The sequence below is a fragment of the Protopterus annectens genome, chromosome 13.part0 (assembly GCF_019279795.1).
Source record: "Protopterus annectens isolate FY-2018-M chromosome 13.part0, PAN1.0, whole genome shotgun sequence".
Lineage (NCBI taxonomy): Eukaryota > Metazoa > Chordata > Ceratodontiformes > Protopteridae > Protopterus > Protopterus annectens.
In genome coordinates, this window is record NC_056747.1 from 1335004688 (window position 1) to 1335032174 (window position 27487).

The following is a 27487-nucleotide window of genomic DNA, read 5'->3' on the forward strand; positions in this document are numbered from 1 at the left end:
ACCCAGAGGAACACTTTGAGGATGATGGCAGAAATTCATAGGAAACAGTGTCCACAGTGACACCATTACAAAGAGGAGCTAGGTGCAAGAATTTCTTACAGCTAATCCAGGAAGCATGTAAAGCATTGGTTGCCCAACAGGAAATGTGCCGTGGCATTGTTAGAGGTCTGAGCACTGCTACAGAGAATCGGGTGGGAATGGTCAGAGTCCTCCAGGGTCTGCATGATGATTTCCAGCACCACTACAAAATGGCAGAGTAGGGACAATGCCATGATCACACTGAGTATGGTGGCACACCAAGCAGCAGTGGTCACCTCCATTTGTAGTTCGAACATACCAGAGTTAAGCTGGAGTCAGTCTTGCAAGGAGCAGAGGATGGGATACTGTCTGAACATATGGGTGGGGATGACGTGATAATACTGTTACTTCTCAGGACAGTAATGTAAGCACTCGTGGTGAACAAGCACAGCATATTTCATGCAGGCCATGTCAGTCTTCCTCTACACCTAGCAGAATCTCACATTCGAAATCACGATTATGCAGCACCATCAGGTCAGTGACAGCAGGATCACCTGCATCAAATAGGTCAAAATATCAGACCAACTAACCTTACAGTTCTCCTCGTATCCTCGTCTCAGAATCACTGCACATTACATAGCGTATCTATAAGGGATGTGTAAGACATTTGATCTTGAATTACTGTGAATCAGCTTCAAAGGCAAAGCTGTATGTCTAACTAGAATGGGGAGTTATGAGGGGCAATTTGCAAATGTATGCATTTCTTCCCTTTAAAAATGGTATGTTCACCATCAGTGAAAGGTAGACGAGAAACAGTGCTGCATGGATTACCATTCCTACAGGCAGCAGTTACCTACAACATAAAAGTAGTAATGCACACGAGTTACAGGAGAAATGTATCATGAACAATTGACGCATTAAAAATCTAACACTGCTTCCACTTCACCCTCCCCACTGTACAAATGATAGTCATTTCATTTTTCTGAAGTCAGAAATAATCGAAGAGATGGCATAATAAATACAAGCAGTATAATTCATTTTCCTTAAATATGCAGTACACTAACTCATGAAGTATTTCAGTGCTGGCAACATTCATTACCTTTGTAGAATTAAGTAATCAGTAAAGCAGAACTTGTTAATCTAAACCGACAGAAATCTGAATTATTTTTTATATGATGCATTACGACATTCGTGAACAGGAGTCGGTGATCACTCGAGTATGAATTTATGTAAAAATAGTATGAATAATTCTTCTAAAAGATAATAAAAATATTTTAAGATGAGAGAGAATGTTAGATGATCAGTGACAGCAGACCATGCACGAGATAGCATAGCTCACAGATATCACAGCAGTAGTCAGTTGTACTCTAGAAAGGAAAAACTAACCTGAATGTCATAGTCCGTAGTTGTAGACTAGATGCTGCCTCTGTCTACCGGCACAGCCTCATGCTATGCAAGAGCTTGCCACATGCCATCCCTTACTATTGCTGCTGGCTCTTCATCATTCAGTTTTAGTGGGACTGGGACTGGAATGGAGAGCTGCAGTGGGACACTTACATCCTCTAAAGCCTCCTACAGGCTTCCTAATGTGATCCCAACAAGTTCTTAAGACAGGCTACCAACTCCTACTTGGAGGGCTTGGTCCACCTCCCTTCCTTAGTTTGCCTTGCTTGTTGCCTGGAACTGGTGCAAAACAGCATTTGAATAAAAATATAGTAATTTGTTTATAAACTAAAAATAAGATTGTCACACAATGGCAATGTGTTCTAGCAAGAAGGTTCTCTGAAACAAACTGCTGAACTGTTTATGGCTGGAGCTGGCTCAGTAACTAGCTACATGTGCTGAATGTCCATAGTGTGGGAGTAGTTAAGCAGTAGCCAGTGCCTTGTAATATGCCATCACATCTCAAGATCAGTTGTAGAAGACTTGGTGAGAGAGAGAGAGTATGTCTTACATACTCAAGATGCTGGTGAATCCTTTGACAACCTTGGAGGTTGTATTTCAGTTGTACACTAAATCCACACTGTTAAAATAAAACAGTGGTATGGTTTTCTTTTTAACCATATAATGGAATATTCTCACAGCTACAGAATGCAGGTGGCCAGCATTTTTGAGCTGTGTACTCTTATGTAAATGACTAAGGAATTGTGCTCGGATAGCTTTATTTAAGTGAGAAGCCTGAAAAAAAAAGACCGAAAACACAGCAGAAGAGTAAATCTTCAAAATCACTTTTCTTAAAAATTCTTCCTTCTGAACTTATATATACCAACTGTGAGATTGCCATACCTTGGAGAAAAGGGATTGTTCCAAGAAATAAACACACAGGGCTCAACCAGCACTGCAACCAACCGTGGATTAAAATAAATACAATAAAAAATTGAGCACTTTTGTCTAAAATCAACTTCACATGGACTTCATCAGACATCTGATCGTCTATGTAAAGCTGATTTTAGATGAAAATGCTCAGTTTTTGTATTGTATTTATTTCAATAAATAATTGGCTGCAGTGCTGGTTGGGCCCTTTGTGTTTGTTTTGGTTACTAGTTTCTGTTACCTTTTGTTCCAAGAAATGTCATCCCGGACTTAGTATATGCAAGTCCAATCTTTCAGCCACTCAGTCTCCATATTTTGGGACTTGCTGTAGCGTGCCCCAGTGTTTCCAATGGTTACCGTTGTGATAACCTACGTGGTTTTGGACAGGGTACCCTTTGGAATTTGATTTCGAACCTCGGTAATAATACTGATAATCAAATCTATGAGATGTGGTAAACCAGTTAGATTTTTTAACATTCTTATTGTGTATAATTGATGATGATTATGTATTTTTTTCTTAAGCAGAGTTTGTAATTCTGCATTACATGTTTTTTTTTTTTGGTGGGGGGGGGATTGCACATCTTCATATCCTTTTTTTTTAACGCACACTATTTCAGGAGCTTGAGAAGAACAACACTGTAGCGTTTCCTTTTCTCATGTAATTTGTTTGCATTGCTTTCTTTTTATAACTATCATCTTATTTCAGGGAGAACTCAAGTTGAAGGATAATTTTTGATTGTACACTATAACTGCTTTGTATTTACACAGAACTGTCTCTGCAGCACATTTTCCGAATTTGGTTTGCTGTATTCACTTAGAGTGTGTGAAAATGCTTCTCAGGCAGAACCAGGCTACTATGCAGTTGTGAAATTTTTCTCTGCTGTGGATGCTAGCCGGGCACAAAGTGCTACTGACGGGAAGACATTATTTCAACATTCTCCTGTAAAGGTAAGATAGCAGTAAACTACCCTAGAAAATAATATTGCTGATTTTTTTTTCACAAGCATGAGAATGTGTATTTTATGGCTGTGAGTTTCTGAGTTGGATATCATTTGTGTTTTCTGTGCCTGCAGTTTTGGTTCTTTTGATGCTCTTCTGCCAGCAAGCCTACCACATAAGTTCATAGGTGATTACTAGGCTAATGGCACAAAGTGTTTACAAGCCTAGCCAATAATACCTAGGATATGACATTATTCTATCTTAATTCCTCGGATATAGGATAGATTGGTATCTGGGTAGTGGGTCTTTGGGTGTTGGAGCCCTGAGTCATTTTACAGACTGTCTCTGTCCATAAGGGACATAGGCAGTACCATGGGAGGGAATTTATGATTCCTCATCCATTTATCCAATTGTCCTTGAGTCTGGCATCCTGTTTGTCTTCAAGCAGACCACTAGTGTCTCTCAGTGCTGTGCTTCCTCCATTCTTTTGAAGTGTCCGAAATTTATCCTGCTGTTTTAAGGAAAGTCACCTGGAAATTAATATATGGGGAAGTGTATCCGTAACAAGCATGTCCAAATATTTGTGTGCCACATCTACAGAAACCAGTATCTTATAAAACAAACCACACCGGAGCCAGAATAAAGTTGAGCGCTTTCATCCCATTTATTACAGAACTTTTTCAAAACCAGTATCTTAGTTTTTTGCTGTCAGCACATATATCCTTCCTTGAGAAACTTCATGCAGCTATGCAGTCAGAATGATTTGTTCTGTTAACTGGTGACTAATTTGTTCAAATGACAGGTAAGACAGTTCAGGTAAAAGCAATATCCAAATAATCAGTCACTGCATCCACTTGAAAATAAAACAGTGGTTTTTATTAAAACAAAAAATAAATAGGAAATTCAACACAGTTTAAGTGCTTTCATCCTATCCAAGGGGATTTCATCATGAAATCCTTTGGATGGAGTGAAAGAGCTTACTCTATGATGAATTTTCTATTTATTTATTTTTTAAATACTGGACATGTTTTTTTAATTGCTGCCTTTGAGGTAAGACCGTTAATTTGATAGGTGGTCTTGGATTTATTTTAGTTGGGCACGTGTGCTATCATTAACTGTTGAAGATGAATGGTACAAAAAACATGGGGCTGTGATTGTGAGGCAAACATAATTGCTGATGGTTTACAGTAACTAAGCACAGTATGTGTTGAAGTGATTATTTCTGGAATAGTTCTTTTCTATGAAAATGATCTGAAGGATGGTGTTGGAGAAATGCATAATGTCAGATTTGCTACTACTAGTAACGTGGAGCTGAAACCTTCATGTGGCAGTGACCATGTCGTTCATAAATTGTGTGCGTGCGTGTGTCTATATCTAATAGAGAGAGAAATGAAGGCCAAGCCTGCATCTCTGTTGGAAAAGATAAGTCCTAGCATACTTACGTTTTTACAGGGCAAATGTGGTTAGAGGAGGCAGAATATATCTGTATTCTAAAACAGCTTTGCTTTCTTAAAAAATCTCGGAAGTTGGTACTGTTACAGGATGAGAGATTGTATGGATGCTTGAGGTAAATGGGGATTCTGAATCGGTGTGTTGCACCAGCACAGAGGGAAAAGGGTGAACAAACAAAGCAGTGTGTAAATAAGCTGGATGAAAAGGATGGTGATGGTGCATCTTGGAGAGCTTTTGGCATTGTAGTAGTCCTGTTTGTTCAGTAGCTCAATGAAATAGTTTCCTTAGCAGTGATGAATTAGTCAGTGCCTTGTGGAACAGATGCTAGAGACATTTCTTTGTGCCAGAGTGTGTATTTCAATACTGTATAAAATGCATTAGATATAGTTCTGAAAAAAAAAATTTACCCTGAACAAGCATGAGCCCAGAGTGTAATCTGGATACCAATGAATCAGAAAAATGCTTTTAGAAGGGTCAAGAAGAGCAGCCAAGCTCACGTAATCATGCACAGACTAAAGATGCCCATTCGTGAATTACTGTGAATGCACTTAGCAGGAGTAGCTCCAGATCTTCTTAATAGCTTGTGGTTTTGGAGATGGAAGATAATGAAAAACTTAAAGAGAAATGACAGAACACAGCAGAACAGTGTGTGAGGAGCATCTGAGAGGTTGTCATGTTTTTAGGAAAAAATTTGGATTTGGTGGCAGGTAAAAGTACTTAATTTACACAGCTTGGCAAGCTTTCTTCTCAGGCTCCACTTCATTTTTTCCACCTCCTGGAGATGTGCTGTTGTAGAGACTGAGGAATTTAAGCTGACTTATAGACATTTATATTAAGCTGACTTATAGACATTTATATTAAGATGACTTATAGACATTTATATTGTCTTTATCTTTGCAGTTGTGACCGGTTAGATCTCTGTAGAGGCCATCCGGCATCACCCTGGTGGCCCCCAATTACTTGTTGATAAAGTATTTCTTATGTAAAATATTTCCAGCCAGTTATGTGCATTCCCATTGCTCCCTCCCAAAAATCCTGCTGATCTGATGTTGTCCTTTTCATTCTTCCTCAACATATGGGTTACACATCCAACCTTGGATCCAACTGGGATTCATTCCACAGAATTACAGATCCAACTTTGAGCTCCTCCCTCTACCTGTAATGCCCTAATCATCCTGCAATACCTCAGATCTTATTTGCTGCCATCTGACACAGATCCTGTTTCAGACGCCTTTTATTCAATAGTTCGAGCATTTGTGAGTAGTTTGTCTTTAAGAATCATCATCTATTTAACTTTCTTTAAATGCTCCCTTTATTTATCTATCTAGTTTTCACAGTTTCTGCTCTGTAGTTTTCTCCTTCCTTTCTCTTTTTTTCCACCTTCTGAAGTAAACTTGTTGCATACCATTGCTGGTACCGCCTTTCTGTACTTCTCCCTTTCCTACCCTTATCTCTACCATTGTTGGTAGTTTTTCCCTGATATAAAACAAATCTTTCCTTTCTTTCTAAAACTTTGGCTGAGAAGCCAACAGGCTTTAAAAAATGCACTTCCTGTGGGCACAAAATTGCAAATTCTGATACCCACAGGGAGTGTGTTTATTGTATAGGAGTAGCAAACCTTGATGCAAATTGTGTTGTCTGTGCTGCCTTTAATTCCAGGAGATTGTGGGCAGGAGGAACAAGTTGGTTCTCAAGGGATTGCTACTGACGCCTTCTACTTCCTCCTGTGTGGCTCAAACTCCCAGCAAGCATTCTAGTGCTCCATCGGAGCCTATAAAGAGGTCCCTTCCTAAATCTCTGAAGACTTTTTTTACCTCTACTACTTTGGAGCCTTCTTAGAAAATTTGGATCCTACTTCCCCACATCTAAAGAGGAAAACATCTGATCTTAAGCTGTCAAATCCAATAATATCTAGCAAATCTCCGATACAGCCATCAGATCCAAAAACCTCTGATCTGACCCCCTGGTAATTCAAAGACTCCAAGAACTCACTCGCCCAAATTTGTGATTGATCCAGTATCCCCTCTGTCCACACCCATTTTCTGCAAACCAGTCTGAGGAAACACTCTGGGCCACAGTCCACTGCTTCACCTCTCAGGTCCTCCAGGGAGCTGTCCGAGGCTGAAGTGGATAGAATGATGAGAAAGTTCCACATACCTCAGATTCAGATGGGGGTTATTCTGTCTGTTTCCCATCGGATCTGTGAGTCTCCCTTCCATTTTCCATATAGTTGTATCTCTCTCTCCAGTTTGTCCCATGGTATCAGAGCCCTTGAATCCAAGAGGCTCTAAAGAATCTATGTCGGAGCCGAAGAGGGTTATGTTAACTCCAACAGTTTCCCTGACTGGTACTGCTCCTATCCCCTCAGATCAAGATAAGTCTTGGAGCCAAAGCATTGGCGTCAGATCCATGGGGTCGGGATCTACTCTAATGTTGTTGGAGCTGTCCATGCCTGTTGAAGCTTCTGCTCTAGATAGCTGGAGTCTAGCTTCCTCCTCGAGGCACGGATCAGGACATAATTGGAGCTTGTCTGCTTTGGAAGTTTTGGCTGCAAGGCAACCAGCCAGGGCTTCTGCTGGTCTATCTGCCTTTGGGGTAGTGGAGAGGATTTTCTCTTGTCCAAAAGACCCAATCTCTCTCTCAATCTGTCTACTTTGGATCCTGTAGCCATTCCCCTAGTAGGTCCGAGCTTAGATTCCATCAGATCTATTCCACAGGGACAGCCAGTGCCAACTAGCATCCAATCCAGACATTTCCCTTGATGGAACTTCCACTCTCTTTGGACATCTCTCCAGAGTATCCCACAGAGGAGGGTCTCCTTAAGAGAACATGCAAAAAGAGTTACTTGGATTCCCCTTAGGAATCTCTCACAGAGGATACTGTCTTCAAAGGGGAAGGGTCCCCCGATCACCACTTGAGATCTCATTTGGAGACATTTTGGAGATCCTTAAGCAGAAAGGTGGTTGGCCCTTAGATAATCTGCCCCCAGGAGGAGTCGGTATTTCTGCAAGCTTTTGCTCAGACCCATCTGCATCTTGGGTGATTTCCCCCTGGCTGACAAGCTTCTCAACCTGGTCTCTTGATGGGCTTGGAAGGAACGACACTCTGTCAAGCCAATTCCCCATTGTCCAGATAAAGCTTTTGGCACCACCAAAAGACAGACCCCACCCACAAAAAAGGAGCTAGCTGAGCAGAGTTCTTATGTCCATCCCCCTAATAAAGAGTCAAGGACATTGGACAAATTTGGAAAGCACATATTTGCTTTAGCGACCTTTACCTTGAGGTCCCCAAATTAATTGTCACACTTTACAAGACTGCAGAGGGATTTGACCAAGGAGCTCTCCAAATCCTTCATGGCATCCATGTCTGTGGAGGACTATAAAAGTTCATCCTCACAACTGGCCACCCTGTTATCCATTTCCAATGTGTCCATGAGGTTGCTAACGCATGCTGCAGAGGATACCTCATGGGCTGTTGGTTCAGACATTGCCTTACAGAGATGCACCTAGATGCTGTTATGTGACTTTGAGGAGCCTTTCAAGTCTTCTTTCAGTAGTGCTCCTTTTGATAGAATGTCCTTCTTTGGTCTTTCTGTTAAAGAAATACTCTCCTGCATTGAACAGGATGGAAAGACCCTGTCTGCCCTAGGGATTTGCTTTTCTACCCCTCAACAATTTTCGTGGAATCAAAGAGGGGGCAAGAAAATGAGGTTCTATAGATCTCAAAGATCTTCCCACGATTCACGCAGGGGTGAGTCCTTGTGGCAGAGGGGGCCTGCAAAACCAGGGCTTTTGGGATTCCTTTCCAGATAGACCCTTTTAGTGCTCCTGAGGGGTTTCCTGACTTCACCGCTGGAAGCAGTCAGGGGGTGCTTGTCTTTGCACCAAGACGCATGGGCTTTTATAACAAAAGATTCATGGGTGCTAAAAATAATATCCAGAGGTTATTTCAGGCCATTTTTCCAGATTCCCCCAATCAAAAGAAGAAAGCTTCCTGATGTTCCACCCAGTTAGAGAGAATCTGCAGCACAAGAGATTCAAAAACTGTTGAATCAATTTGTGAGGAAATTTAAGTTGTGCAAAAAGGGCAGAATGGAATGAACCAAGACAAAGACAATTGGATGTGTCAGTTGATCTGATCTTCAGTATGCATACTATCCCATCAAATTAAACAGATGCTCCCAAAGGTACCTGCGCTTTAGGTTGGTAGCCAGCCATGATCAGTTCAGAGCCCTGCCATTTGGACTCATCACAGTCCCCATGGTATTCACCAAATGTATGGCAGTGGTAGCAGAGCACCTGAGACTGCTGGGATTCCACGTGTTTCCGTATTGAGGTGACTGGCTCCTCACCGCCCCAACCAGGCATCTCCTAGAACAGTCAAGGGACTATCTGCTCAAAATTTGTCAAATAGGCATTACAGTCAACATTTCCAAATCCAAATTACAACCTGTACAGAGCTTGGAGTTTATAGGTGCCCAGTCAAACGCAGTAAATCCGATTGCTTCTCTGCCTATTCATCGTATAGATACAGTCAAGTTTCAAGTTCATCAAATTCTTGTTCATCCTGCTCCCGCAGCCAGACTTATCCTTCAGGCTGTAGTTTCAATGGCAGCAGCTATAGTCTAAATTCCCTTAGCATATTTCAATATGCATGTTCTTAAGTGGACTGTAGCTGTTCAGTGGTTCTATTCTGCAGCATCCTCTATCCTTCTTAGTCTGAATCACTTGGATATATAGAAACCATCTATATTGGTGAATTCAGAATCACTTGGGTATCTAGAAACCATCTACATTGGTGAATTCAGTTAGATAGATGACATTTACCTGGGCCGCCCCTTCGTTATATCTCCTCCAGTGGCCACGATGGCCAAGGATGCCTCCCAACTGGGATGGTGGGGGTCGTTTCTTGGGAAAGATGGTCCAAGGCATATGGTCCCCTCAAGAGACCAATTTGCACATCAGTGTCCTATAGATGAGAACAGTCCTATTTGCCTTGCAGGCATTTCAAGATGTTCTCTCTCTGAGGACTACTGCAATTTAAACCAACAAAATGTCTGTAGTCTGGTACATCAACAAACAAGGGGTAACCCGATCTTACCCCATCTGTCGAGAAGCTATGAGTGTGTGGTAGTGGGTGATCTCCTCCAACCGTTTTCTAGTGGCAATGCTTATTCGGGGGAAACAGCGTACTAGTAGACAATCTTAGCAAGTCCATTCTGATGCCTCATAAGTGGCCTGTTAGTCATTGGCAGAGAACATTTTCTATTATTGGGGATAACCTTGCTGTGATGTCTTTGCTTCTCCCCATGAGTGCAGTAGGTATTTTGCCCTGATCAGAGAGATGCTGTAGTCCACGTTTGGCCCACCGGTCTTTTTATGCCTATCCCTCAATACCTCTGATTCCAATTGTTACAGAAAGCCAGTCTGTTGAAGAGCTCAGTTATTCTCATTGCCCCCTTTTGTCCTCACCAGGTGTGGTTCCCCTTCCTTTCATTGCACCTTTTGTTATCCTCTGTGGATTTTGGACCCCAGTCCAGAGCTTCTCTTGCATCCTTCATGGATGAAACATCCCAATATCCTATCCCTCAGACTTACCACATGGTTACTCCAGTTCCATTAATAGCTAGACAGCCCAGGCTTTCCTCCCCGGTTCATCATATATATTTTATCTTCCCAGAAAGCTTCTACTAGGAAGATTTGTAGGAGTAAATGGAAAAGGTTCTCAAGTCGGGCCCTTAAAAAGGAGATAGACCCTTTTACGGCTGCTATTTCTTCGATTTAGGAGGTTTTTAGCTTCTCTCTTTTAGGCCTCCATTGAAAGATCCCTTGCCTCCTTGGGATTTAACAGTTGTGGATCTGCAAGTCTGTGGAGTGCAGTCGAGTCAGGTCCGTAACCCATATGTTGAGGAAGAATAAAAATGGACAATGCAAATGCATAGGTATGGCGAGTACATAACCTTAATTTACTAGTGACACTCCGCCATATCTGTGTACCGGTTTATAAGGAACTGATACTTCGTCACATTTCTGCAGACATTAGTCTGTTGAAACTATTGTATTGTGATCTACATCTTTGCACGTGTTGTTGACAGCTGGGTATTTTTATATGATTCGCCTTTCTTCTCCTTAGCTTGCATGTTAAGCTGTTGAATGCTTCCTATCACATTGCTTTATTCCTAGTTTTACAGAGTATATATGCAGATCTGTAGACTTTATCCCCAGGGTAGTAGATACAAGACTTGCACCTTTTTGTTAATAACACTCCTTTGATGTTAAGTTGTCAATCTCGCCTTCATTCTTGCTGGATGGGTTCGGAGCCGATCCTCGGCTCCAACTCGGCACTTGCTAAGCTCGAGAATCACTTTTACCAGCTCGAGGCAGCCCTATATCCCATGATGCAAGGCGGTAATTACCCAGATCTCGTTTGCCACTTCGCTCATGAGGTCACCTTTTTTACGAGCTCCTGGTAAGTGAATTTCATTACTTTTTTTCAAGAGATTTAGCTATCCCAGTTTCAAATTTTTTCCCCCTTTTATAGTTAGTTAGTTCACCGGTTCACTTAGACCCTATTCCCGTTAGTTTCTCGATCTTTTTTATATTTTTCTGTTAGTCAGGCCTTAGGCCTTACCCTCCCAAACAATTTCCTGTCAGGATTTTTGTTAGGCGTGTCTGTGTTTTTGTTTTAATTAGTGTATTTAAGGACTGAGTGTGTGTGTGTGTGTGTGTGTGTGTGTGTGTGTGTGTGTGTGTGTGTGTGTGTGTGTGTGTCCAAACTCAGTCATGTCAAAAGACACTAGGGTCTCAGGTTTTAAGAAGTGTGACTCGTGCTGTCAGAAGATGTCTCTGACAGACGGTCACACTTCTTGTATTTATTGCCTGGGACCCCTACACTTGCAGGACTCCTGTGCTATTTGTCATTTTTTCAGCCAGAGAGTCCTGCAGGAACGTAGAAACAAATGAATCCTGAGGGGTCTTCTCAAGCCTGAGAGCTCCCCGGCTAAGGTCGGCTCCGGGAAGCCCTCTAAGCCATCCAAGACCCAGACTTCAGTGTCCAAGTCTGTGGCCTTGGTTCCGACTCCACCAGAGTCGACATCGGCTCCGTCCGGAGCCAATCCTTCCTTCTTGGAAAGTTCAGTACCATTGCCGATCGGCACCGATACCCTGGCTTCGGCACCTGTGTCTGCTCCAACTGGAGCCGATACCCTAGCTTCGAAGCATGTCTCGGCTCCGGCTGGAGCCGAAACGTCTCTATCCCAGCTCAGAGCCGACAGGCTGTCGGCTCCAACTGGAACCGAAGGTTCGTCAGCTCCGATGGCTCCATCGAGGAAGAGATCTAGATCTCCTTCACTGGAGTCTATCCACTCGGCTCCTGCCTCCCCCTTACTTTTGGAGCGGAGCCATCGGAGCCGATCATCAAGGTCTTCCAGGCTCTCAGACCATGACTTGGACAGAGTGGTGAGTAGACTACTAAAATCACAGGCACTGGCCCAGATGCTCCATAGCCCGTCTCAGCAGACGACCGCTATTCCACACCCTCCTGAAATTCCTCCTTCGACTCTCCTACAGAGCTCGGAGCCGGAGATTATTGGTACCATGACTGTTGCTGCTTCGGAGCCGATACCACATCTTTCGGCTCCGTCGTCTTCGACTCCTATCTCCTCCTTGAGACCGTCCTTGGAGGGATCCGGTCGTCAGGCTTCCCTGGTCGGTTCCGAGGGGGCGAGTGGCATCGGACCCTTGTCCGACCCCGTTCTCCCTCTCGGAGCTTCGGCCTTGGTGAGCTCTGCGCCGACATCTGCTTCGGAGCCTTCCTTTTCGGTGGGGCCGGGGATCCCTGTTTCTTCGGAGTGAGGGCTATCGGTCCTCCCTGGGAGGGGAGCCTTTGAGGTGATGAGGAGTGTGCTAGCCCCCGAGGTTAGTCAGCAGTCTGTTCCTTTAGCTCCGCCCTCCATGGTGCCTGTAGATGTCTCTTCCCACTCTCTTGCTCCCGGACCCAGAGATCCATCGCCCCAGGTTTCCCCATTGGGAAGAACTTCCTCTTCCGAGGTTTCTCCTGATCCTTCAGGAGAGCCCCCGCGTAAGAGGACCTGCAAGAGGAAGCACTTAGACTCCCCTGAGTCTACGACATCAGATACTGACTTAGATGAGTCGGAGGGGTCCCCAAGATCCCCCTCTGAGGATGTCTCCTTTTCAGACATCCTCGAACTCCTAAAACAGAGGGGAAACTGGCCCTCCATTAATCCCTCCGAGGATGAGTCGGTATACCTGGAGGCTTTTGGATCTCGACCCTCCACCTCCTGGGTGTCTCCGCCTTTCGACCCCCTCATGGATGTGATAGCTCGAAAGGCGTGGGCATCTCCAGATTCTGTGGAACCAGTCCCCAAGAGGCCTTCTAAATTTATCACGGCCCCCACTGAGAAACAGTTTCTTACGAAAGGTGTTCCGGTTGATGCCATGGTGGTGGCAGCCGCCACCAAAAAGGAACTTGCAGATCCTTCCGTACCAGTCCATCCTCCTAACAAGGAGTCTAGGACCATGGACAGGTATGGTAAGCGGATGTTTTCCTCAGCGACCTTTGCTATGCATTCGCTGAATTATTTATGTCACTTCACCCGACTTCAAAGAGACATCCTCAAAGAATTGGGTGAGGTAGTACAGGATCCGTCAGCTGCTGGGGCTCAAGAGAAGATTGCCTCTCAGCTGGGAATCCTAAATTCCATAACTAACTCCTCCATGTGGCTCATTTCTTATGCAGCCGATGGGGCGAGTAGAGCCGCAGGCACAGGAGTGGCTCTTAGACGTCAGTCCTGGATGCGGCTTTGCAATTTCGCAGACCTCTTTAAGGCGTCCTTCACAAATTCTCCCTTTGATGGCACAACTTTGTTTGGGCCTCAGGTGAAGGACACATTGACCAGGTGCGAGCAAGACGGCAAGACTCTTTCTGCTGTAGGAGTCAGTTTCTCCACCCCTTCTAGACCTTACCCCAAAGGTCAGAAGGGGGGGGGAAATGTGGTTGCGAAAATCTCAGGGAGTCACGCCTGACGCACGTGGTCACTTTACCCCCAGAGGCAGAGGGGGTAATAACAATAGACGCCGCCCTAGAGGCAGAGGAGGTCCGGAGAACCAGGGCAGCAGAGAGCCTCTCTCTGACAAGCCCTTTCAGCATCCCTGACGTGTTGCCCGACTGCCCACCCTTGGAGGCAGTCGGGGGGGAGATTGTCACTGTACCCAGAAGCCTGGCTTTCCCTCTCTCAAGACAAATGGGTACAGTCGATCATATCCGAGGGTTACAAGATCCCTTTCGAGGAAAGCCCCTTCCCTCAAAAAGGTTCCCTTCCAGACGTTCCACCCGGTCTAAGGGAAATTGCAAAGCTAGAGGTTTCAAAGCTTCTAAAAAAAAGGGCCATCCAGCCAGTTCCAACAGATCAATTAGAGTCCGGAATCTACTCAAGGTTCTTTTTGGTTCCCAAAAAGACGGGAGACTGGAGACCAATATTAGACCTCAGCAGGCTGAACAAGTCTGTCAAAAAGACAAGATTTTGGATGGTCACATTTCAATCGATTTTGCCCTTTCTGGGCAAAAACAACTGGATGTGCTCCATAGTCCTTCAAGATGCGTACTATCACATAAAAATCCACAGACGCTCCAGAAGGTTTCTCCGCTTTCGGCTGGGGACCAGTCATTTTCAATTCAGAGCCCTGCCCTTTGGTCTGACTACAGCCCCCAGAGTGTTCACCAAATGCATGGCAGCGGTCACGGCTCACCTGAGACGTCAAGGATTCCAGGTGTTTCGTATCTCGACGACTGGTTCCTCTCAGCCACCACCAGGCATCAACTTCTTCAAGCCAGAGATTATACTCAATGTCTCTGCGGTCAGTTAGGAATTTCAGTCAACTTCGAAAAGTCTTCCTTATCGCCCTGCCAATCTATTACCTTTATAGGCGCAGGTCTAGACACTACTCGGATGTCAGCAAACCTAACAAGTCAAAGAATCCTAGATATCCAAAACCACGTTCAGATCATCCTATCCAGCAAAAAGGTACAAGCCAGGTTGGTCCTGAAAGTGTTGGGCCTCATGGCAGCCGCCATCACACTTCTTCCTCTGGCCCGTTTTTACATGTGTCTCCTACAATGGATGTTTACCCAATGGTCCTTTCAGCAGCTTCCCATGCGTCACAAGATCCTGGTGACACAGACCTGCAAGAGCCATCTATCCTGGTGGACTTCTTCTCCCCTAGTTCATCAGGGCAGACCATTTGTCCCCCCGGCCCCGGTAGCCACGGTCACTTCGGATGCCTCCCTGATCGGGTGGGGGGGGCATTATCAGGGCAGGATGGTTCATGGCACGTGGCAACCGTTCGAATACCACCTGCACATAAATGTCCTAGAGATGAGAGCAGTGCTTTTAACGTTGCAAGCCCTCAACGACTTTCTTCCCTTAGGAACTATTGCAGTTCACACGGACAACATGTCCATGGTGTGGTACATCAACAAGCAGGGTGGGACCAAGTCCTATCCCTTGTGTCGAGAAGCTCTCAGACTTTGGCAATGGGCGATCTCCTCTCATCGGTTTCTGGTAGCAACGCATATCCCCGGGAAAACCAACATAATAGCGGACAGATTGAGCAGAGCTATACTCATGCCTCACGAGTGGTCTCTCAAACAATCCATAGTGGAGGAGATTTTTCAGAAGTGGGGCCGCCCATGCTGCGACCTTTTTGCTACACCCCAAAACAGCAAATGCCCAGACTTCTTCTCTCTCTCCACTTCCGGGCCATCCCCCCAGAGACGCTCTTACCCAAGATTGGCCCTGGGGACTTCTTTATGCCTTTCCCCCCTTTCCGTTAATACCGCAAGTTCTCCAGAAAGCTACCGTCTTGAGAGCCAAAATGATTCTCATTGCCCCTTACTGGCCTCGACAAATTTGGTTCCCGTTCCTTCATCGCCATCTCGTGGTGCAGCCTTGGCATCTGGACCCAGTTCCAGATCTTCTGACCCACCAGTCGGGTCAACTGCACCGATCATTTCGTTCCCTCAACCTCACCGCTTGGTTGCTCCACTTCCTTCCTTAGCCAGGCTTCCTATGATCTCTAACCCCATTAGAGATATCATAGTAGCTTCTCTAAAGTCCTCTACTAGGAGGATTTACTCTAGCAAATGGAAACTTTTCTCCTTTTGGGCAAAGTCTAAGAACATAGACCCTTTACTGCCCCTATTCAGTCAGTCTTGGACTTTCTAGCTGAAATTTTTCACTCCGGTTCTTCTTCTTCCACAGCTAAAGTCCAGTTGGCAGCAATCTCTATTTTCCATGTCGGATTTGCAGACCAGAATATTATGTCTCACAAACTTTGTAAAGCCTTTCTCAGAGGGGTGTTCCTACTTAAACCCCCTGTTAGAGATCCTCCACCACAGTGGGACCTAAATTTAGTGCTGGCATCCTTGATACTTCCCCCTTTCGAACCGGCTGCTACATGCTCATTAAAATTTCTTTCTTGGATGACACTTTTTCTAGTTGCTATTACTTCGGCTAGGAGAGTGTCGGAACTACATGCTCTCTGTGTTCGTCCCCCTTACTTGGTCTTCGACAAGGATAGAGTATCCTTAAGAACCAATCCATCCTTTTTGCCCAAGGTTGCTTCTAAAACAAATTTGAATCAATCCATTGACCTTCCTGTATTTTTTCCCAATCATTCTAACAGGGCAGAACAAAGTTTGCATTGCCTAGATGTTCATCGCCAACAGATATTATTTGGACAGAACAAAGCATTTTAGGAAATCTGATCAGCTTTTTCTTTCTTATGCTGAAAATAGAAAAGGTCTTCCTGTTTCTAAAGTAACCTTATCCAGATGGCTATCTTCCACCATTTCTGACATTTATCAGATTAGGGGCAAACAACTGATTTCAAAACCTAAAGCACATTCTACTAGAGGTCTAGCCACATCTACAGCCTTTCAGGCTAGACTACCCTTGGATACTATTTGTGCAGCAGCCACTTGGGCCACTCCTCATACCTTCGTTTCTCATTACAAATTGGATTTGGCCTCCAGGAACAGGGCAAGTTTTGGTTCCACAGTTCTCAAGAGTCTGTTCCATTGAGCCACCCAGGATAGGGGTGCTAGGGACGTGGTCCCATCCAGCAAGAATGAAGGCGAGATTGACAACTTAACATTTAGATGTTATGTACCTACCATAACGTTCCATGTTAGTTGTCTTCTCTCACCTTCTTTCTTGCGTCCCTCCCTCCTGTCCCCCTAGCCTGGACAGACCTTGATTTTCCCTTTTTCTCTGGGAGATTGTTCTCCCTTGGACACCAGTTAGCTCTGAATCTCTGTTACCTGGTTCCCCTTACAGTCTTCTCAGGTTAGTTGTTCTTCTTTCCTTGTGGAAAGATTGCGGGCAGTTTTTTCCTCTAGATACCAAACGAGATCTGGGTAATTACCGCCTTGCATCATGGGATATAGGGCTGCCTCGAGCTGGTAAAAGTGATTCTCGAGCTTAGCAAGTGCCAAGTTGGAGCCGAGGATCGGCTCCGAACCCATCCAGCAAGAAAGAAGGCGAGAGAAGACAACTAACATGGAACGTTATGGTAGGTACATAACTTCTAATTTTTGTCTATAGCCCTCCAAATTACCTCAATAGCTGAACAAAGGATTCTAGTAATGGTTCAAATCTCTGTCTTGTTTTTCTGTGTATTACCTGTGCTGCCTGTATGAGAAGAGGAAACTTTCAGAAGTTATTGTTTAAAAGTTTAAATTCTAAGTAACCAATGTTGTTAATTTTATTGCATGACAAACATTATGATATAAACAATACAGCTTTCTAGTAGTGTATGTTGTCAATAATACATCACTTTGCATTTATGCCACTGAATCCAGGTGCCTGATGTTCATCGTGTTTCACTGTTGCAGTCATGACTGTAGGGTTCTCCCCTGCCGGCAGGCAGTCCTCGGTCGGCCAGAATCCCAAAGTCTGGGTCCGGCGTTGGCTGTTCAACCACGCTCCCTGACGTCAGAGCGCCAGGAGTACAAAGCTGACAGCCGACGCCATGTTCTCCAGTCTTTCTTGCCGTGCGGTGATAGCAGTTCACAAGTGCCGGTCGGCTGACTCCTGACAATTTTTTCTGAAAAACTTCAGTCTGAAGACTTTCTTCTCCACTCAAAGCTAAGTACCTTGTTGGGGAAACTTTTTCTTGCTCCAGTCCGATGTCAGAAAAAGTTAATAATTGTATTTCATGTGGGAAGCAAATACCTCATAAGGATTTTCATTCTTACTGTATTCCTTGCTTAGGCCCTGACCACGACATAGCTAGTTGTCGGTTTTGTGCTAGATTCAATCAACGTACAATTAAACAAAGGTACGATTTTGCATTTCATTACTTCGGTAGGCGTTTTAACTACAAAATGTCGGATACGGTTCCGGCTACCGGAGTTCACAAACGACGCAAGGACAAAGACAGGCCTCCGAGGTCCAAATCTGAAGATATCGCACAAGCGGAGCCAGCTTCAGGTTCGGCTGTCATCAATGAGGCGTTTTTGCAGCCTCTGTCATCAGCCATTTCGGAACCGATGGCTGAAACGGACTCCCACGAGGAGCCAACTAGGCCTTTGAATATTTCTATTGCAGGACCTTCGGACAATGCTGCTTCGGATGGGTCCGGAGCCGCTGTGCAGGTACCGGCTTCCGAAGGGGTTTTCAGGCCTACTCTGCTTCTAATAAAGGCAAAGCCAAAGACAAAGGCAAAGACTCCTTCCAAATCAAAGACTGCAACACAGGCCTCTTCTGAACTGGCTCCCAAGTCACAGAAACAGTTACTTAAGATGGCGGAGGATTTACTTACTATGATTAGGGGTTCACATTCCCCTCCAGATAAAAGGCCAAGGCAGGAAGTTTATTATGATTCCTCTGATCAGGCTTCTGTTTCTTCAGTTTCTTCTTCTGACCAGGAATATTCTTTCCCTCCTTATGAGGATTCTGATGCTGAGGAATCCATTCCTTAAGCTTCTCCCCCTGAGGATTTCTCTTTTGGGGGAACTTTGCATGAAATGAGGGAACATTTCCACTGGGAAGGACAGGAGTATTCGTAATCTAAGAAAATACTAAGGGATTTTCTTCTTCTTCCCCAACATAGACCCCTGGCTATTCCTCCTGTTTTGGATATTGTGGATGATGCTTTTTTGGAGGCTAACTTAACCCCTGACTCTTTTCCTCCTGCTCCTGTTAAGCCTGATAGATATTACAGGGTTCCTGATTCCCACCAGTTTTTATACAAGAACCCTACTGCTGACCCTGAAACCATTTCTCAGGGTCCTAAGGGAGTTAAGGCTGCTTCTGCTAAAAACCCCATTCCCACTGAGAAGGATTCTAGATTTTTAGAAAGATGGGGCAAACAAGTGTACACTTCTGCTACTTTATCTATTAGGGCATATGAAATTGTCAGTTTCATATGCTGAAATACGAGCAATTTCTCTTGTCTGTTTTAAAACAAAAGCTTACTTCCATTTCTGCCTGTGCAGATGATAAGGAATTACATGACTTAATGCATGCCACTGAACAAGTTGGGAAGCATGGTTCACACTGTGGATTTGATGCCTTGGAGGCTTCTTGTAGGGCTGCTGCCTCTGGCACAGTTATTAGAAGGCATGCATGGTTAAAGGAACAAAATTTGCCAGAACAAGTAAAAGCTAAATTATTGGATGCTCCTGTTCAGCATAATGTTTTATTTGGATCTAAAGCTGAAGACGTGATTAAAAAGATGGAGGACAAGGCGAAATCCATGCAAACAGTTAAAGATTTCTTACAAGTACAGCCACCCAGATTTAGCAGGAATTGGCCTACAAAAAATTGGTCCTTTCCCAATTCAGACAGGCCTCAGAGGGGTAGATATAGACGCTCCCGAGGAAAGCCTCAAACACAAGCTTCTTATAGACCAAGACAGTGGACTGCTTCCACCCCTAGGGGAGGAGAGGACAGGTCACAAACTCACAGGAAACGGACTCAATGACTCCCTATGTTGGGCTGCAGGAACTTCTTGCCTGGAAGCCCCTCTCGGAGGAAAACTCTCTCTTTTTCATCGAAATTGGACTCATATAACCCAAGACAAGTGGGTTCTGGATGTGGTTTCAAGAGGTTACAAATTCCATTTTCATACCCTGACAAGGCCAAGCGGATGGCCAGACCTTCCAAAACATCAATGGACAGAGGCCTTAAACCAGGTGGAAGCTCTTTTGGCTATGAAAGCCATAGAACTAGTTCCACTTTCAGAGATGGGACAAGGTTTTTACTCAAGGCTCTTTCTAGTCCCCAGGAAGCAAAACTCATGGAGACCCATTCTGGATCTGTCAGTCTTGAACACCTTTCTAGAGATTCCAAAATTCAAGATGCTTACTCTCTACAGCAGCTACTTCCAATGCTGTCCAAAAATGCATGGATGGTAACTTTGGATTTAAAGGAGGCATATTTACACATTCCCATCAGGCAGGAACGCAGAAAATACCTCAGGTTCAAGGCCGGATCGAGGCACTTTCAATTCTCTGCGCTGCCCTTTGGATTGTCTACTGTACCCAGGGTCTTCACCAAATGCCTGGCTCCAGTAGTAGCTTACTGCAGACTCAAGGGAATTCAAATTTACCCTTATCTGGACAACTGTCTTATTAAGGCAGACAGCAAGGAGGTCTTACTCCAGCATCTACGGTTTGTTCAGGATCTCCTCAAGTTCCTGGGATTCACTGTAAACATAAAAAAGTCAAATTTGACACCCTCACAACAGATAATTTTTCTGGGCGCTTCTTTAAACACAACAACCCAGATGGCATTTCTGACACATGAAAAACAGTTTCTGCTGGCTTCAACTTTCAAAACCTTGGCAACTTTAACTCCGCTATCTGCAAGGAGATTCCTGCAGGCTTTAGGTTACATGGCCTCCTGCATCCTTCTCGTACCATATGCAAGACTACACATGAGGAAAATACAGTGGTACCTAAAAAGTGTATGGTCTCAGCATTGCCACAGTTTAGACATACTGATCTCCGTCCTGCCTTGTCTTCAAAAGGAATTCCTTTGGTGGTCCAAGGCATGTACTCTAAACAAAGGGAAACCCTTCTGTCTGCCTCCTGCCACTCAGATTCTAACAACGGACACCTCAGATTATGCTTGGGGAGCCCATTTTCAGGGCAACTGTCTGCAGGGCCTTTGGACAAAGGATCAGAAGCACCTGCATATCAATTTAAAGGAAATGTTAGCCGTTCAGAAAGCTCTAATGGCCTTCAGGAATCTTCTTCTACAACCAGGACAACTACTGATACGGACAGACAACACCACAGTTATGTGGTACATAAACAAGCGAGGGGGATCTCATTCCTACCCCCTTTGCAGACTAGCCATGGATCTATGGAACACAGCTCTAGCTTGCAATCTGGACCTTCAAGCTCAGTTTCTACCAGGGAAGCAAAACTTCCTGGCAGACAGTCTGAGCAGAAACCTTTCGGATCCACACAAATGGATGCTGGACACCGAAATATTCAGGATGATAACAGCAGTCTGGGGATGTCCTCCCATAGACCTCTTTGCATCCCATCTCAATCATCAACTGCAGAATTTTTGCACCAGGACTTTCCACGAACAAGCTTGGAAAGTGGATGCACAATCATTCAGTTGGAGAAACCTCTCGGGATATGCCTTTCTGCCTCTTCCTCCTCTTCCACGGGTGTATTATTAAAGATCAAACAGGACAAGCCCAAGATGATAATCTTGTTGGCCCCAAATTGGCCTCGACAGTTTTGGTACCCCACTCTGAAAAACCTATGTCTGGAGCCCCCTTGGGTCTTACCACAGACTCCGAACCTTCTGTCCCAACATCAGGGTCAGGTTCTACACTCCCATGTCAGCACTCTCAGCCTGGCGACCTGGTTAATCCAGGGCCTTTGATTTCTTCTCTCCTACCCAAACAGGTTATGGATGTCATTTTAGAAGCCAGACGTCCTAGCACTAGAAAATGTTATGCAGGAAAAGGGAAAGGATTTTGTTCCTGGATGCAGGCTCAGGATTCTGATCCTCTTCTTCCGAACATTCCTTTGATTTTACTTTACCTGACAGATCCCTTACATAAGGGTCTCTCTTTCTCTTCCATTAAGATACATGCCTCTGCTATTTCTCCTCATTATAATACAGACCCTCCAATCTTTTCCCACCAGCTCATGAGACAGTTTCTCAGAGGAGCTAAGAACTTAAGACCTCCTAGATCTCCTCCCATTCCTGCTTGGGATCTCAACTATGTTTTGGAAAAGCTCACCTTGCCTCCTTTTGAGCCTGCTGCCTCTTCTGACTCCAAGTTTTTATCTTGGAAAACAGCCATCCTGTTAGCCCTGACCTCTGCCAGGAGAGTTTCAGAGTTGCAAGCTCTTATGGCTGTGGGAACATTATATTATTTTTCATCAAGACATGGTGTCTTTGAGGACTAATCCTACATTCATGCCTAAGGTGGTTTCCAAAGTGGCTTTAAATCAAACTATCCACTTGCCAACTTTTTTCCCCACTCCTCAAAATAAAGGAGAAAGGATCTTACATTCCTTGGATGTACACAGACAACTACGTTTTTACCTGGACAGAACCAAGGACATCAGAAAATCAGAGCAATTGTTTGTTTCTTATGCTTCAAGTTCCCAAGGTAAAGCCATTTCAAAACAGACCATTTCTAAATGGATTGTTCATGGAATCAGATTTTGTTATTCACACCATGGAAAGCAAATCCCAGGGAGTATACAGACTCATTCCACCAGAGCTGCTGCCACTTCTGCTGCCTTCCTCAGGGGAGTTCCTACCAAAGACATTTTGGAAGCTGCAACTTGGAGTTCAGTGCATACTTTTTCAAATCACTACAATCTACCTCTCTACTCTAAGTCTAGGGCAGGCTTTGCTTCTGCAGTCTTGCGGGGCCTTTTAGCCGCCCCTTCTACTTTATGACCACCTCCCTTTCATTCTGCTTTGGGATTCTACCCTACAGTCATGACTGCAACAGTGAAACACGATGAACATAGTACAGTTGTGTACACCTACCATAAATGTAGATGTTCGAATGACTTCACTGTTGCAGTCTGGGTTTCCCTCCCTCCTGTCCCCTCTTCTTTTTACTTTTGTGTGGTTCCTTTTTTCACCATTCTTCTGAGGTGTATTTGCAAAGGATATGGGACCTTTCTCATTTTGGGACTCCTGACATCTGGGGCAAGAAAAACTGGAGAACATGGCGTCGGCTGTCAGCTTTGTACTCCTGGCGCTCTGACGTCAGGGAGCATGGTTGAACAGCCGACGCTAGACCCAGACTTTGGGATTCTGGCCGACCGAGGACTGCCTGACGGCAGGGGAGAACCCTACAGTCATGACTGCAACAGTGAAGACACTCTAACATCTACATTTATGGTAGGTGTACACAACTGTACTTTCTGCTGGACAATTTCTTAAATTACTGTTTTACCTGTGTGTGTGTGTGTGAGTGTGTGAGTGTGTACTCAACAGATTTTCAATGCAATGCTAATTAGTCCCAAAGAAGAAAGGCAAGAGCATTGTCTTTAAATCGGACTAGGTATGTCAGAATGGGTGGATCTGTAGAATCTTCTTGAAGCCATTTCCTTCTTTTCATGTCCATGCTGTACTCAAGTGCATGTGCAAGGCAAATAAATGTCTAGTGCTTAGGCCAGTCTACTTAAAGTTAGGTCAGTTTGTAACCTAGGATTTTTTCCTCTCAAGATTTGCTCGGAACCTTGCTGCTTTTAATGTTGTCTTACAAGTCTTTGGAGAAAATATTCTGAATCGCATCTGTATGTGGGTACCAAAGTAAATTATTTTGGAGCATCGGTGGTTTATAATAATCTTACAGTACCACACATTCTTTGCATGATAACTTTTTGTTGCATGCCACAGCATTTTTGTAGTGTTACAGTTAAATGCATAAAACCTTTTTTGCTCTCCCATGAAATGCTGTTTATTCCCAGTATTATACTGCATTTTTTCCTTGTATTTATTTTTTTTCATATCCGTTCTTAGATTATAAACACTTAAGCATGAATTTGAGTTTGAATAAGTTTGAAAAGTTACACAGATGCACAATGTTGATTACTTTGTATTTTTGTTCTACACGTTTTATCAAGATAGAGAAGTTATAATTATAACTCAGAATAGTTTATCCGATCACAAATTATTAACCCTACTAATTATTTTGAGTTATAGCTTACTTTGCCTTGTGTTTGCAGACTGCAGAGGAAATTAGTACTCTTTCTTCACATTGCACATTTCTCAGAAACTGTTGTACAGATACATTTAACTGTTTAAATAATCAATATACAAATAAAATGCCGCTCGGGATCAAACCAGGCAATAGACAGTCCAAGCCCACAGTTAATCACAAATTGAGTCTATTCAGACCTTGCACTAGGTTGTGATTCAATAAAAACTTGTCCAAAATCAATACAGGACATAAACATATCTGAAAGTGTGTATTCAGACCAGGTAGATAACCTCCATAAATGAAAGCAGTGATTCCAGGCTCAAAAAACGAAGAATAAATATCCCTTTATTAAAACAAATTCGGTAAGCGCTTTCGCCATGCGGCTTTTTCAAACCATCACAAACAAATGTTAAAAGCACTTATTATATAGCTCATTCAAAATTCCCTAATTGAACAATCTAATTATCAATTAGCCATATAAAGAGATACACATACAAAACGCCTAAAACTATAAACAATAAAAAGCAAATACACTCTAAATAAATCAGCAGGTAAATAAAAACTTTTAAAATATTCTGCACCATTTATTTATAAAATTCTGTATAAATATTTCACTTATGCTTAATTCTTCTATTTTTGAGTGCAGGCTTCAGCGGAACTCTGTCATTAAGCCCCGGAGAAACATGTGCCTGCAGCCTAATGATCCAACTGGTTTCTGCTTGCTCAGTATGGTTCCTTAAATCGCCTCCCATAACATTGGGTACATTAATATGTATCACTAAAAACTTAAAACAGTGCCTGACATCATTCTCTAAGATATGTTTAGAGAGTGCATTAATCTTAGACTTAATACAAATTTGGTACAGGTGCTCTCTCACTCACTACTTTAATTTTCTGTCGGTTTTACCGACATAAAACGCGGTGCATAACACTCAAGTAGCAAGATATACCACATGTTCTGTATCGCAGTTAGCATTAATGTTAAAGGTAAACACATGGGATGTTGCAGGATGTACAAACATATTCGTGTCAGAAATATAAGAACAAAAATTACACCTATTGCATGGTTGGGTGCCATTATAAATGGCAGTTCCAAATGAGTGCATTTGACTAGGGAAGCACAATAGCCTGTGCAGATTCTTCTTATTTTTAAAAACAAATTGTGGGTGTTCTCCTACTAAATTCTTTTTGTCAATATATCCCACTGCCTATGGATTGTATCTTTGATTGATTGAACATCTTGAGTATAGTACAGAGTCACTTTTTGCTAACTGCTCATTACTTCAGGGGTGTTTGTTTGGTCAACCTTATAAATCTCATTTCCTCTTTCAGAAAAAATGGGGCAAGCTCTACCTGTTCTAATACTTCTAGTGTGAAGGAACTATGTGCTCTTGAACATCTGATAATGAAATAGAACTATAAATGTGTGTATCTCTTAACATTTCAGCCATACAACGATCATAGAAAACTTTATCTAGAATTATAATGTGGAGGAGTTAGACAAGTTTGAGGAGGATACTAATTCACTAACGTCTTTCCTGAAATTTACTATGACTAAATCTAGGGATAATACTGATTTCTTAGCTGTATCTATCCGACGTTTGGAAAATGGTAAACTTAATACAGGTATACATAGAAAGTCTTGTTATAAAAACACTATATTACATAGGGATAGTATGCATCCCAGTCATATTTTTACAAACATCATTAAAGGACAAGCAATTAGAGCGTCTAGGTTGAATCCTACACAGAGTAATTATGAAGCAGAGCAAAGTGATTTAAATGAAAGACTGCTTGCAAGGAAATCTAAAACGGTAGAAATAGAGAAAAGGGTTCCTTCACACTAGAAGTATTAGAACAGGTAGAGCTTGCCTCATTTTTTCTGAAAGAGGAAATGAGATTTATAAGGTTGACCAAACAAACACCCCTGAAGTTATGAGCAGTCAGCAAAAAGTGACTCTCTACTATACTCAAGATGTTCAATCAATCAAAGATAAAATCCATAGGCATTGGGATATATTGACAATAGACTCTGAAATTAAGAATTTAGTAGGAGAACACCCACTATTTGTTTTTAAAAATAAGAAGAATCTGCACAGGCTATTGTGCTTCCCTAGTCAAATGCACTCATTTGGAACTGCCATTTATAATGGCACCCAACCATGCAATAGGTGTAATTTTTGTTCTTATATTTCTGACACGAATATGTTTGTACATCCTGTAACATCCCATGTGTTTACCTTTAACATTAATGCTAACTGTGATACAGAACATGTGGTATATCTTGCTACTTGTGTGTTATGCACCGCGTTTTATGTCAGTAAAACTGACAGAAAATTAAAGGAGAGAGTGAGAGAGCACCAGTACCAAATTCGTATTAAGTCTAAGATTAATGCGCTCTCTAAGCATATCTTAGAGAATGATGTCAGGCACTGTTTTAAGTTTTTAGTGATACATATTAATGTACCCAATGTTAGGGGAGGCGATTTAAGGAACCATACTGAGCAAGCAGAAACCAGTTGGATCATTAGGCTGCAAGCACATGTTTCTCCGGGGCTTAATGACAGAGTTCCGCTGAAGCCTGCACTCAAAAATAGAAGAATTAAGCATACGTGAAATATTTATAAAGAATTTTATAAAAAAATGGTGCAGAATATTTTAAAAGTCTTTATTTACCTGCTGATTTATTTAGAGTGTATTTGCTTTTTATTGTTTATAGTTTTTAGGCACTTTGTATGTGTATCTCTTTATATGGCTAATTGATAATTAGATTGTTCAATTAGGGAATTTTGAATGAGCTATATAATAAGTGCTTTTAACATTTGTTTGTAATGGTTTGAAAAAGCCGCATGGCGAAAGCGCTTACCGAATTTGTTTTAATAAAGGGATATTTATTCTTCGTTTTTTGAGCCTAGAATCACTGCTTTCATTTATGGAGGTTATCTACCTGGTCTGAATAGACATTTTCACATATGTTTATGTCCTGTATTGATTTTGGACACGTTTTTATTGAATCACAGCCTAGTACAAGGTCTGAATAGACTCAATTTGTGATTAACTGTGGGCTTGGACTGTCTATTGCCTGGTTTGATCCTGAGCGGCATTTTATTTGTATGTTGAACTTCCTTTATTTCCTGCTCAGGGCCATTTATTTGCTAGTGGTATTACACATTATTTGGTATATGTTTAAATAATCACTTTAAATGTGTTTTTTTATCTTTCTGTTTAGGTTCGATTGTGCACAAAACTGAATGAGAGGGGATTTCATTATCGGAGTTACACTTTGAATAGCACTAAGTGTCAGGAGTTGGCCAATTATTATCTTGGGTTCAATGGCTGGACAAAGCAAATAATACTGGTAAGATGTTTTTTCTGCTTTATTTGATAAAATATTTACTTGATAGGAATTTAAAGGAGAGTTTGCCAAAAAAATAAGCTTAACTGAACCCATGCAGTAGAAAATAAGTATCCCTGGGCTGGGATTCATAGAAATGCTCTGCATGCATGAGCAAGGCTTGCATTATGTAGCAACAATATACTACAGT

General features: G+C 43.0%; 1 protein-coding gene across 1 annotated transcript in view; it reads left to right on the forward strand.

Annotated features, from left to right (window-relative positions):
* RDM1 (RAD52 motif containing 1) overlaps positions 1 to 27487 on the forward strand; it is a 502099-nt gene that overhangs the window by 67573 nt on the left and 407039 nt on the right. The window contains exons 2-3 of the mRNA XM_044055362.1: positions 3100 to 3279; positions 27172 to 27300. Coding sequence (XP_043911297.1) covers positions 3100 to 3279; positions 27172 to 27300 — 309 coding nt within the window. The remainder of the gene's footprint in view (positions 1 to 3099; positions 3280 to 27171; positions 27301 to 27487) is intronic.